Here is a 13475-nt window from a genome sequence, read left to right as displayed (position 1 = left end):
CTTTGATTACTCCATTGCCACCTCTGCTCTCTACTTTCTGTCGGTATTAACTGCTACCTCTTCTCTAGAGACTTTTAGGTCACTTGACTCCTGGAGCTGCAACACCTCCCTTTCAAGCAAGACCTAGAATTCCTCCTCAAAGGATTTAATGGGGAGCCTTTGCTTGCAGGTATTTCTGTAGAGAGCAATGCTACTCAAGCTCCTTGGCAGACCTAGCCATCTCCTAATGTAGCGACTAATTCTCCTCTCCAGATCTGAAATGGTGGAGATCAGGAACTCATAGAGAGGCAATGGCAACAAGATCCTTGGTAGATGCTGGTAAATCCACACTTTGAATTTTCCAGGAAGGCCTGACTTATCACCTACTTCCAGCCACCCCTCCAGCTCCTCACAGGTGTTCTTAATGGATGCTGTATCCTTATGGCTACTGTCAAAGATCTTCTCAGACTCCTCACAGGCTTCTCTGGGAGTTTAGAGATTGATAATGCTGAGATATGAGATGTATTCACTAACTTTCTTCAACACCATGGTTTGTGATTTTTATGGCTTGAATGACATTCTGGATCCAGGCACTGACTCAGTGGTCACTGTTAAGTCGTCCACGTAAGTGCGAATTGGTGGTTGGCAGATCCCAGACTTAGACTTGGGGCCTTTGTACTTTGGTTCTGTAGATTTCACTAGCATGTCCTTCACCAGAGCAAACAGTATCACTGAGATGGTACAGCCTGTGATGATTCCCACCTCCAGTCAGTGCCACTCTGATGTTGTGAATCCGGAAGAGATTCAGGCTGAAGTCACTGTAGTAATTCAGGATGAGGTCTCTTACTAAGGCTGGAACATGGTGCCTCTCCAGTGTTTCCCACACCAGCTTGTGGGGAATCGAGCTATAAGTCATAGCCAGGTCTAACCACGATGCCACTAGATCCCGTTCCACTTAGCTTCTTTGAATAGCTGTGTGACCAAGCTTGTATGCTCTAAGCTGCCTGCTACCCCCCAAATGCCACCTTTCTGCAATGTCAATATATCCATTCCTGAGGAAGAAGTCAGCCAGTCGCTTAGCTAAAATGCTGAAGAAAATCTTCCCTTCAACACTTAGCAATGCGATGATTAAAAACGGGCTGATGTTTTTTGATTCCTCCTCTTTAGGAACCTATACTCCTTCAGCAAACCGCAACTGCTTTGCTGTTTTACCTCCAGATGACTTGAGGATCTTCCAGAGCCAGTGTAATAGGGTGACATGTGATCTGAACATGTTTTAAAATTCATTTTACATATATTTATTTATACCATTTAATTTCTTCATATAATTTCATTATTTTCTTTTGATTTTGGTGTGAAATGTCATCTGTTTTTAGTGCGATCCACCCAAAATTGCTTGATGTTGTGATTATGAATATACCTGCTCTCCTTTCAACGTCTGTGTTATGGTGACATTTTCTCCATCGAAGCGGTACACCATGACACGTCCGCTGTGGTTAAACCGTGGTGCTCCTGTGATGTACAGCACTCCATTGGGTGTGTATGCTGACTGTACATCATAACCTGCAAGCAAAACCACACTGCAACCTTTACTACCACACAACTAACCCAACCTCAAAAAAGCATTAACAGTCTGCACGTTTAATATGAAACAGCTGGGGCTGAAATCATAAACTGTTTCATTACCGAGGACACAGACATTGTTGGGAGTAATGCTAGAATAAACCAACTTGACTGATTGTAAATCTTTTTTTCCTCAAACCAGCATTTGCGAAATGGTGCTTCCGCGCAGCTCGTTCTCCAAACACGTTTATCAGGCAGAGTCATTTCAAGTCACTCCCATTGTTTCATTCTGAAGCAACATCCTTAAAAGGGGATGAGCAGAGAGTGTGAGCATTTGCACTTACTGTGTGAATGTTTATGGGATGGCAGAAGATTGTGACAATATGTTTAGACTACTACCACAATACTGTCCTCTATAATAAGCTTCCCTGTCTCTCTAACGCGAATATCATGAAGGATATAAAATTCCTGATTTGTATATACAGCATTTTTATTGTTTGGTACCGAAGAAGTATAATCATTCGTGGCCTTGGCTTAACACATTTCTAGTCTTCTAGGCCTTATCTAACAATGCTGTTGGTGACAAAGCCAAGTCTAAGCTGTTGTTTCCAGGGACGGGGCACAAGCTCCAACACACTGATCTGTGGTGCTCATGTAGGTGACATTAGTTCAAAATTTGATGATTGCCCATCTGAGGGTTGTCCCCCCCTAAAAATATCATTAAAAAACACATTGTGAACACTTAAATAACTCTGTAAGTAGTAAAGCAATACAAAAGCAAGCGGGGCAAAAAAAGCGTTTTAAGTTTAGAAACATTTTGAGTTCCCCTCTAACTTGCTGCGATAGTCAATGTTACCAATGTTATACATAGTGTTCAGCTGCACATGAATTACCGCAGCACCGCCCCCTCATCGCCGTTTTAGAAATAAAATTAATTTAGTGGTTATAGAACAGACACTACAATTAAAAACTCAACGCATTGCTTAATTCAGCATGAGCCGAACGAGTCACAGCACAGATCAGCATAGTGTTTGCCGTGCCTCCAAGCTGTCTTATTTGTTTTGTTAATAAAAGTTGAATGTTTAATATAAGAGAGTTTGTCATTGTACTGTTTTGTTGTTGTGTTTTTCATTGAGAATAATAATGAACCCACCATTCAAGCAATTGCCGGCCCTAACAGCCGCTAATTCGAAAATAAAACATAAGTATATTAAAAGTCCCGGTCTACATGCAGCACTAATAATAGTAGTAAGGCTTTCCTCTTTGTACACATCCTTACAAGTACAATTTTGGCTGTGTTATTTGTGTCCCCTTCAAATATTTTTCTTGACAGATTAAATTTACGCCCATGGACAATTGTGACATTTGCTGCTACCGTTCTCTCTCCCTGCATCATTTTCTGTCCACTCTCTACTCTCTTACTATCAATAAAAGTGGCAAAAGAGCGAAAAGAATAGGTTAAATGTTGATTTCTTACCTATGTATCCTGCCGTGCCTTCGTATCTCTGCACCTCAAGGTTGTGGAAGCTGTTTTTTGGAACGACAAACTCATTCCCAGCTTGCATCAATACAGTCCCATTCCAGTCGAAAGCACCCACGGCTCCCAGCATGATACCTGCCTGTCAGAAAGATATAATATTAAAGGAATATGACAAGTTCACTATGTGAGACAAGCAACCACATTTGAGCTTCAGCTTACCATATTTGATCAGCTCTACAGACGTGTGTTGATCAATGTTTATATACAAATAAAAACCTAAGCTAAATCAGTTCATCATTTAAGTGTTCAAATGATCATGTCTCTTTAAAAGACTTGGATTAAACCACTCCATTTACATGGGTTATTTTTTACAATGTCTCAATGAACTGTTTGCCACATCAAAGTTTTGTTAGAATAGACTTTCAATGGAGGGACAGAAATCTCTCAGCTTTTATTAAAAATATCTTTATTTGTGATTTGACGATGTTGAAAGTCTTATGGGTTTGGAACGATATGAGGGATATGCATTGGGAATAATCTTTACCATTCAGTAGGCCTTAGTATGCAACACTGTTCAAATTCCCATTTTTACTGTTTGTGATAATTTACATAAAATGTTCATACAAACAATTTACACAAAATTTGTTCTGTTCGCATTTTATGACTGAGGTGCAATGTGTTTAGAGATTCCCAAGGGATACGTTTGAAAATTTGTTACTAAAATAACACTGTTGTCTCTGTAAAATTGAGAAAGGATGTGATAGACTCAGAGAGCTCTTCCTTCTCTGATTCATAGCTAAACACTGAGTCGTGTGCGTGTTTCCTCTGTCATTACGCACAAGACACCAGCAGCAGGATGTCAGAATGAGGTAAATCAGAGAACAGAATCTGATGTGATCTGATCTACAGTACAGTCCAAAAGTTTGGAACCACTAAGATTTTTAATGTTTTTAAAAGAAGATTCGTCTGCTCACCAAGGCTACATTTATTTAATTAAAAATACAGTAAAAAACAGTAATATTGTGAAATATTATTACAATTTAAAATAACTGTGTACTATTTAAATATATTTGACAAAGTAATTTATCCCTGTGATGCAAAGCTGAATTTTCAGCATCGTTACTCCAGTCTTCAGTGTCACATGATCCTTCAGAAATAATTCTAATATGCTGATTTGCTGCTCAAGAAACATTTATGATTATTTTCAATGTTGAAAACAGTTGTCTACTTTTTTTTCAGGATTCCTTGATGAATAGAAAGTTCAAAAGAACAGCATTTATCTGAAATACAAAGCTTCTGTAGCATTATACACTACTATTCAAAAATTTGGGGTCAGTAAGAATTTTTATTTTTTTGAAAAGAAATTAAAGAAATGAATACTTTTATTCAGCAAGGATGCATTAAATCAATCAAAAGTGGCAGTAAAGACATTTATAATGTTACAAAAGATTAGATTTCAGATAAACACTGTTCTTTTGAACTTTCTATTCATCAAATAATCCTGAAAAAAATATTGTACACAAATATTTTGTACAATTGTACACATTAAATGTTTCTTGAGCAGCAGATCAGCATATTAGAATGATTTCTGAACGATCATGTGACACTGAAGACTGGATTAACGATGCTGAAAATTCAGCTTTGCCATCACAGGAATAAATTACTTTGTCAAATATATTCAAATAGAAAACAGTTATTTTAAATTGTAATAAAATTTCACAATATTACTGTTTTTACTGTATTTTTAATTAAATAAATGTAGCATTGGTGAGCAGACGAAACTTCTTTTAAAAACATTAAAAATCTTAGTGGTTCCAAACTTTTGGACTGTACTGTATATCACTATATTCAAGAGAGCAGACCGACTCAACACTTACTTTAGACGTGTGAGCGCTGAATCCCGTCTGAGACATTTCCATCTCAAAGGAGGAGGTGTGGTTCCCAGATGTGGCTGTTAGATATAAAGGCCATTTTACATTTTTGACACAGATTTTATGAAGAATGCTGTGGTAACTACAACATACAACTACAACATTTAAAAAAAAATCATATTCATATTCATACGAAAATAGAACTAGATTTTAATATGTTTTGGGGAAAAAATTAAATTATCCCATAATGTACTCACCCTCAAGCCATCCTAGGTATGTATGACTTTCTTCTTTCAGCTAAACATAATCAGAGTTATATTCAAAAATATCCTGTGGTGTCACGTTTTGAGTTAGTTTTTTTATCTGTTTTTCTGTTCTGTTAATGCCTGAGTTTCTTGGTTAGTTTTATAGTTTGTTAATTCAGTTCTCCTTGGTTTCCTTGGTTACTAATTGATTAAGTATTCTGTTCAGACGTGTCTAGTTAGTTTCTCCCTTTGTTTGCTTTGTGTATTTAAGCCCTTTGTTTCAGTCAGTTCCTTGCTCTGCATTGTTGTAGATTTTCTCCTGTTTGGTGTGTTGAGTATTAAATTAAAAGTCTGCTTGAGTATCTCCTTCGTCGTGCGCTTCATTACAGCCAACTACCCATGACAGAAAGCAGGACCCAAACAAAGACTCAACAATAAAGAGGGCTGAGGATCACCTCATGAATACCATCTGTCAAAATGGTCGTCCTCTGGAGCGTTATGTGGAGGAGTTTTTGGAGTATTCCCATCTGGTAAGTTGGAACGATACTATGCTCAATGCCTGCTTTTGGATGGGACTGGATGATGAGTTATTTCAGTTCCTGTATCCTGGTTGTATTTATTTACCCGGCCTGAGGTGATTTAATTAATTATGTCCTCTGGCTAAATGGTTCCAAGTTTGTGGCTGATGAAGTCAAAGAGGACAATATAAACCTTCGTCCAGTCCCATTCCGAAAGCATATGTGCACTCCAGCTCACCCAGAGCCTTCGACCAAACCCTCCACATCCCTTAACATCAGGGTGGCTCTAAAGAAATGTTCCCCTCTCTGGTCCACACATCCAGAGTCCGCACCAATTTATAAGTCCAGTCCAGAGTCTGCCCTAGCCTCAGCACTCAGCCCCAGATTTGCTTTAACCCCAGCCTAAAGGAGGAGGCTGAGGAAGAAGAGACGGTCCTCTGCATCTCCAGCCCCTGAGTCCACTCCAGTGTCGGTTCCAGCCCAAGTCTTCTCCAGGGAGGGCTATCCGGCCATGGAGGCCGTCCCATAGCCGCCCACTCTTCCTGCACTGCTGCAACCTCCCTGGCTCCTTGAACTACCAGCACCTACCTGTACCTTCCTGGCTCTCTGAGCTACCACCATCTCCCAGGCTCCCTGAGCTACCAGCACCTCCCAGGCTCCCTGAGCTACCACCATCTCCCAGGCTCCCTGAACTACCAGCACCTCCCAGGCTCCCTGAGCTACCACCATCTCCCAGGCTCCCTGAACTACCAGCACCTCCCAGGCTCCCTGAGCTACCACCATCTCCCAGGCTCCCGGAACTACCAGCACCTCTGTGGCTCCCTGAGCAACTGGCACCTCCCTGGCTTCCTGTTGTAGGAACCGTGGATGAACCAGACAAATTAATCTTTCAGATGATTCTTTCAAGACATAATTCAGAATCAGAATCTTTTGGTTTCTCTAAGGGACCTAAAACTTTACGGAAAACCCAGTGAAGACTGTTCTGCAACTAAAACTGCATGAAAATTGTTCCAAACAATTTTAAATAGACTTATTAAACATCTTTTAACTACATACATTTTACATTGTGTCCACAAATACTACCTGTAGCCAGTTTTGCTTTAGAGCACTCACAATTCATGTAAATGTGATAACTCTTGAATGACTGACTGAAAGTATGCCTTATTTGGACTTGATTTAATTATTTTCCTCTTTCCTAAATCCTGGCTTGAATGAAATCTGTTTAAAATGTATCATATTCCATTTAATAGAAATTGTGGTTGAGATGGTACTCTCTGCTAAAGCAGAGATGGGAAGTAACACCTATTCATGATTGGGGGCAGAGAAAAGCCCTTTTGAAACAGGACGATATCTGACGATGTCTGGCCAAAACTCCTCTGAGGTGTGACAAACAACTAAGTTTAAATAGTCATATCGCAAGAGAGTGAACTGGATTTTTAAAAGAAAGTGTCTTGTAGTATGTGCTTCTCACTGTCGATCTTAAAGTTGCCGTGCTCTAATAAATGTTTTCACGATTGTTGGATATTCATATCCGATTGCTGGATATTCATATCTGCCTCATATCCACTACAGCTCGAGCAAATGAACGCTGGATGACTCAGTTTCTCAGTCGTAAACTAAACTACTCTTTATAATTCCCTATAAATTATTTAATTTGAGCTAATTTTACTTCCTAGGATGTGTTCCTTACACTGTATTGCTGGTAACACTCAGGAGGCTTCCTGTCCTGCCTAATCCACCTTGGCCACCCCCTTCTCCAGCCCCACGTCAGCCTCCTGGGTGCTGTATAAACTTTAATCACTGGCTTCCGGTAACAGCTGTACACAAGTCGAATTCTGACCCATGACCTATGACTAGACGCATGATGTATTCACGAATGTGAATGCACAGAGGATAGAGCAAAACAAAACACTGGTCACAATTTAGAAGTCTAAAATGAGAATTTTTAAAGAGAACTATCAGAGGAGCTTGAGTTTGTTTCCCAGCCCTATTTGTTTGAACCGCGAGAGGCGTCTACTCTCACCTAAGCTTACGTTATGCCTACATCCTCACTGGGAACTTGACTCTCTCGTGAACATGCTAGTGGCCATTACCGGAAGCTAGTGATAACAGTTTATAAAGTAATATTTATAGATATTAACCCCTTGGAGCTGTATGGATTACTTTGTAATGATGGATTTTTTGGGCTTCAAAAAAATGGTACCATTCACTCCCATTATAAAGCTTGGAAGAGCCAGGATAATTTATATTAACTCCGATTGTGTTTAGCTGAAAGAAGAAAGTCATAATACACCTTGGATAGCTTGAGGGTGAGTAAATTATTGGATAATTTTTATTTTTGGGTGAACTATCCCTTAAGACGGTGTCTTAAGAACTTGTCTGAACAACTAGTTAGCTGGTTAGTTAGCAGTTAGTTTGGGCTAATCATTTTTACTTTTCAGATTCAAAATAGACCAGTCTACCTTTTTATGTAACTGACTTTAAAAAGATTGACCAGTCTTGAAGAAAACATGACATAACTAACTTTTAAGACTAGTCTCAGCAGTTTATGCAATAAGCCACAGTTAAATATAACTCGGGTCTTTCCTTTAATGTCGGTCTAGGGGATTTTTTTTTTGCCTGATTCATTGTCTGCCATGTGAAAATCGTATGTCCAGTCATATGTTCCAGTACTTAAGGTTAGGGATCTAAACATTTTTATTGTGATGCATTAGGTACATTACCCTCTAAGGCAAAGATCTTGCTTCCTAAGGCATCAACGATGGTCACTAAAGCAAGTTCATCCGACACATTGAAGAAATGATCGCTTTTGAGGTCGCTGGCAATGGATTCAATTTCATCAACAAACTTCTTCACCTCTTCACTGGTTTTATTCTGCCGATTATAGTCGCCAAGGACCTATGAAAGACAAATTACATGTGTCACATTAAAAAGAAACAATCTGGTTCTAATTTCTCTACTGAAATTTGTTTTTTTTATTACTTACAGCAATGGCAAACTTCTCAATACCATCTTTCTCACACTGATCAATGACACGTTTCAAATCGTAGTGGTCATGTGACTCCCCATCTGTGACAATCACCATGACTTTTTTGACTCCTGGTCTTGCTCCTCGCTCCACTGTAAAGGCCTCTTTCCTTTAGAAAACAAACAACATCAGGTCAAGATTCTGCACGTTTATGACTTCCTTTGTTTGAATAGACACTTTTAAAATGATTATTATTATTAGATGATATTTCTGAAATACAACAGGGTCCAAAAGTCTGAAACTAACTAGTGAAAATGTGTTTAATTAGTATGATTTAATACAACTGTTTTCATTACAAATTACATTATTAGTGTAATTACCTACATTAAAAATTAACATTAATTTCAGAATTTCTATTTATTAGTTCTCTAGTTTGAAGGTCGTGTTATTCAGGACACATTTTATCATAACACTTCTGTCTTACATTTTTAGTTTACTTCCAACTTTGAATGTATTTTAATATTTTAAATCATATTTTCATTGTAGCCTCAGACTTTGGGACTGAACGGTAAGCGCAGCACCTTGCTGTATCAATGCCGAGAGCTGTCATGGTTTTGTGGCCGGTCCTTTGAGGTATCTTGCCGGCTTCCCGAACAAGTTCTTCTGTGTTACTGAACTGGCTGAGATTGAAGACATGGCCGACATCATCACCATACGACACAATGCCCACCTGGAAAATGAAAAGCCCAAACAAAAAACACACACTTTAAGTTCAGGTGGTGCTACCAAACATGGACAGTTTGGGTGGCCCCTAGACACACGGTCGTCTCTCTCTGCTAAATGTCTGTGTCTGTGCTGACTCAAATGTGATGTCAGTCTCTCAAAAAAACCCTACAAACATTTATTTAGCCATGGAATATGTGGTCTTCCCCCAGCTCAATGTTCTGGGGCCGTATTTTCCAGCGCCGTGCTCAAGAAAGCCTTTATTTCCCTAGAATTAAACCACCCAGTAGCTTCTCCATGGAAAGTCTTTATGTAATACTCCTTGTTGTAATGATGTTAATATAAGCTCAAGCTGATGATGCTCCACCTATGTGCGACTAGATGAACACAACTTTGATTAAATAAACTGCTTTAGTTTTCAACACGTACACACTTTAGAAAACAAATCCAAACATTTAAAATCCTATGGCAGGGTTCACCCAAGAATGAAAATCCGCCATTATGTACTCACCCTGATTTCGTTACAAACCATGTTGTTATTGTTAACTAAAACTAAACTATTAAAAATTGTTTTTGATCATTGAAATAAAGCTGAAATAGAATATAAATATTGGATGAAAAACTAAATGAAAATGAGAAATGTTGCTTTGGCAACTAACTGGAATAAAATAAGTTTAATTGGAAGATAACAAAATTAATTACTAAAAGCTAAATAGAAATATACAAAAAAAAATTACAACACAGTTGGACATAGTGGTGTATTGAAGTTAAAAAATGATATAAATACTGTTCGGTTTCTCGCACAAACCGTTCGTTTCATGTCTTAGGACATCAATGTGTCGTCACGAGCCGCAGGGTTTAATTTGGATTTGTCTAAGCATATTTTTTTACTCTTATAAATTGTGTTACCATTCACTCGCATTATAAGACTGACAGACGGCATTTGTGTCATCATTTGTGTTCTACTGAAAAAACAAAGTCACCTACATCTTGGATGCCCTGGGGGTAAGCAGATAAACATCAAATTTTCATTTTTGGGTGAACTATCCCTTTAAAATGGTATAATTTCTAAGGTGTTTCAGCAAGGCTGTTCAACAAAGTAATATAATCCAAAAAAATCTCACCCGGGCTGGTCCTATTTCAATTTTCTGGAGCAATTTTTTCAGAAAGTCAGTGATGGGATCCCAGGGGTAGATGCTGTTGGAACCGTCCAACACTATGACAATGTCCATATCTTGCTTGCACTCTGAAACAAGCAAATAAACTTAATGAGCACCTTCATTACAATTATACTAGCAAGAAAGAGAAATAAACTTCACATTGCTTTCATTTAAATTACAGAAAGCCAACCGAATGCCAACAGCCACTAGTAGGTTTACATAGGAAATACATTACATAGCTCACTGAAACTGTGCATACTTACATAAAAAATGTTATGAAACATATTGAGCAATGAAATTGGATGTGACATTGACCTCATCGTGACATAGGAAAGTGGTGATTAACTACAGCTTTTTTTATGTGACCTTTCATCAGAAACTCAGTATAGTTTGTACATCTCTTTATACCATGCAAATAAAGGCTAAGGATAACCAGAGCTGTTTGCCATTCATAATCAGATTGAGAATTCAAATTTGAATGATGAAATGATGCAACAGTCTTTCGTGTGCTTGGAGAAGAGTGAGCAGTTCCTTGTTGCTATGACACTTCATACAGTATGTATGTGTGTGTTTATGATGAGTCACTGGCTCCATGTTGCGTTGGTAGATGTCAGCTCTCCTAAACACTGTCCTAACATGGACATGCGGGGCAAGGGGGACCGGCTGTGGTTTACACGGCTGGAATGCGCTAATGTACACTCACAACACGTGTGTCGTACCTTTTACAGATGGAGCAATGGGTTTGAGGACTTTGAAGGAGGAACTGACGTTAGAGCAGATCCCAGTGATGTACTGCTGTTTTCCACACATGTAACCATACTGAGGACCACAGGCCTGTCCAGAGGGAATGAGAGTGAGAGAGAGAGAGAGAGAGAGAGAGAGAGAGAGAGAGAGATTGGACCACTGATCAACATGAGTAGCTGATATGACATGTAAGCCTGAAAAGCCTATCTTTTTTTTTTTTTTTTATATATATATTTTCATCACTTAGCTGTACAGCAAAGTTTTTTAATATATAAATATAATGTATTCAAATAAAGTTTTTAACAATTTCAAATGACTCTTCTTTATAAACATAAAGTTCATGAAGTCCAAGTCTATTTCTCAAATACTTCATAAAGAGATTCATAGAGTTCTAGTATATATTTTGTCCAAACATCCTAAAGGAATGCTCCCGGAATGTTTATCATAATTTGGACCCAATCCTAATAGAATAAAAAAAAAGATCCTACTGGATAAATTGAAATTCCTACTTTTCTATTGTTTTTTTCCAGCATGTCAGTTTAGCCAATTGGATTACATTTGATTTGTAGAGGATTCCTGTTTGATCCCATTACATTTGAGTCAAAATTATACATTTCTTGAGGATTGTTTGACTACTGGAAAAGCAGTGTTTTTGTGAACTGCAATCACAGATTGCTGACAATTTGTTCAGTCATAAAACCAAATGCAGACATATTGCCAACATGTCATGGCTGTTCTATAATTATAAACATTAACTGGAAAAAAAGAGTGTTTCCATAAAGCTTTTTTAATGTAATGATTTAAAAAGTCTGTGATCAGACACTATTAATTAGCAGTGGCTAAAGTAACACACATCTGCAGATGTTCCCTACCAGAAACCCACTGCCGTCTGGGTTAACCACCAGCGTCGTCCCCATAGTCATGTTTTCCTTGACTTCATTTATGTTTGGAATTGTTGTGTTTTCTGTAAGAAAAATAGACAAATGTGCACTCTCAGTGTAAGTCCTATGAAAAGAATATCTACACAAAAATTCCAATGCATTTTCCCATAGGCAGATCGGATGCTTTTGTCCTTTTATTTGCCTTTTAAAAAACAAAAGATATTGCTGGGGTCCATTATATGGGGAAAAAGCACATTTTTGCAGTGTTTTTGTCCTTTCATGCTTAACAAACACATCATGTGAAAACAATGTACAGTAAGCCACAGAGTCTTAAAAAGAAAATTAACCTTACTGTCAAGCCATAAAATCAACATTTTCCATATTTAAGATAAATTAGTAAAATGACTAAGGACATAGATTCATGTGCTATCTGTTCTGACATCAAAGTTCCTCTTGGAAGTGTCTCATATTAAGGTAGATCCCTGAAGAAAGTCGACATGCAACATTGAGTTATCTGGTGAAGGATTATGTAATTATGTGTTTGGACATTAAAATGTTTTTTGGATCACTTCCTGTCTAGGCCTCCTCTGAGACTCAGACATTCAGGCAGAGGTTAACATTCAAGCACACAAACAGAACTAGCACTACAGACTAATGAGTCTTACAAACAATACAAACATTTTATCATTGACCAAAATACTCTCTTAAAATAAGCATTTAATCAAAATAGATCATATTTAATGTATAGTCTTGGTCTTTTGGCCACGTTCACACAGCAACAGAATATGGCTGTCAGTTCTGTTTGAGTCCTTAATACAGTTACGTTCACACACAGTTCAGTTATTTACGGGAGTGAAAGCCGTATTCTATAAACAAACTCACGCCCGTACATTTTTAGGACTCACAACAGCGTTCTCTGAAAACATGCACTGTGTGTGAAAAGAGCTGCAACGGAACTTGCAGTTCGATTGATGTTGCAATCTTTGATATTACTTTGGTAACTGACGTTATGCTTACTAAAAAGAGAATACATGCTCGACTCTTGTTTCACATTCATACAGACAGCATTTGAGACGCTACTGTAAGAGATTGTTTGAACAGGATATTGAGACTACTTACACCTGTAAGTAAATACGGTTGTCAATCCAAAAAACTGACAGTGTGATAGCCACATTTTTCTTTGAATACATTTGTGCATTGTTTTCAAATCTTTCAGCTAAAATTAATTCCATTCTGACATTTTGTCATCACTGAATATTGTATTTTATGAAATGTCACATTACTGAAGTAAAATGGGTTGAGCACACTGAGTCTCTACTAATTTTTATTATTTACCAACTCAA

At 38.1% G+C, this 13475-nt stretch overlaps 1 protein-coding gene across 1 annotated transcript in view; it reads right to left on the bottom strand.

The window, feature by feature from the left end:
- itga1 (integrin, alpha 1) overlaps window positions 1-13475 on the bottom strand; it is a 56808-nt gene that overhangs the window by 19053 nt on the left and 24280 nt on the right. The window contains exons 4-12 of the mRNA XM_067398179.1: window positions 12124-12215; window positions 11227-11341; window positions 10472-10593; window positions 9206-9354; window positions 8643-8793; window positions 8380-8554; window positions 4900-4973; window positions 3020-3161; window positions 1400-1542 (exon numbers count right to left, since the gene is read on the bottom strand). Coding sequence (XP_067254280.1) covers window positions 1400-1542; window positions 3020-3161; window positions 4900-4973; window positions 8380-8554; window positions 8643-8793; window positions 9206-9354; window positions 10472-10593; window positions 11227-11341; window positions 12124-12215 — 1163 coding nt within the window. The remainder of the gene's footprint in view (window positions 1-1399; window positions 1543-3019; window positions 3162-4899; window positions 4974-8379; window positions 8555-8642; window positions 8794-9205; window positions 9355-10471; window positions 10594-11226; window positions 11342-12123; window positions 12216-13475) is intronic.

Source organism: Chanodichthys erythropterus, chromosome 10, assembly GCF_024489055.1.
Source record: "Chanodichthys erythropterus isolate Z2021 chromosome 10, ASM2448905v1, whole genome shotgun sequence".
In the NCBI taxonomy this organism is placed as follows: domain Eukaryota; kingdom Metazoa; phylum Chordata; class Actinopteri; order Cypriniformes; family Xenocyprididae; genus Chanodichthys; species Chanodichthys erythropterus.
This window is presented reverse-complemented; position numbering and strand designations above follow the sequence as displayed.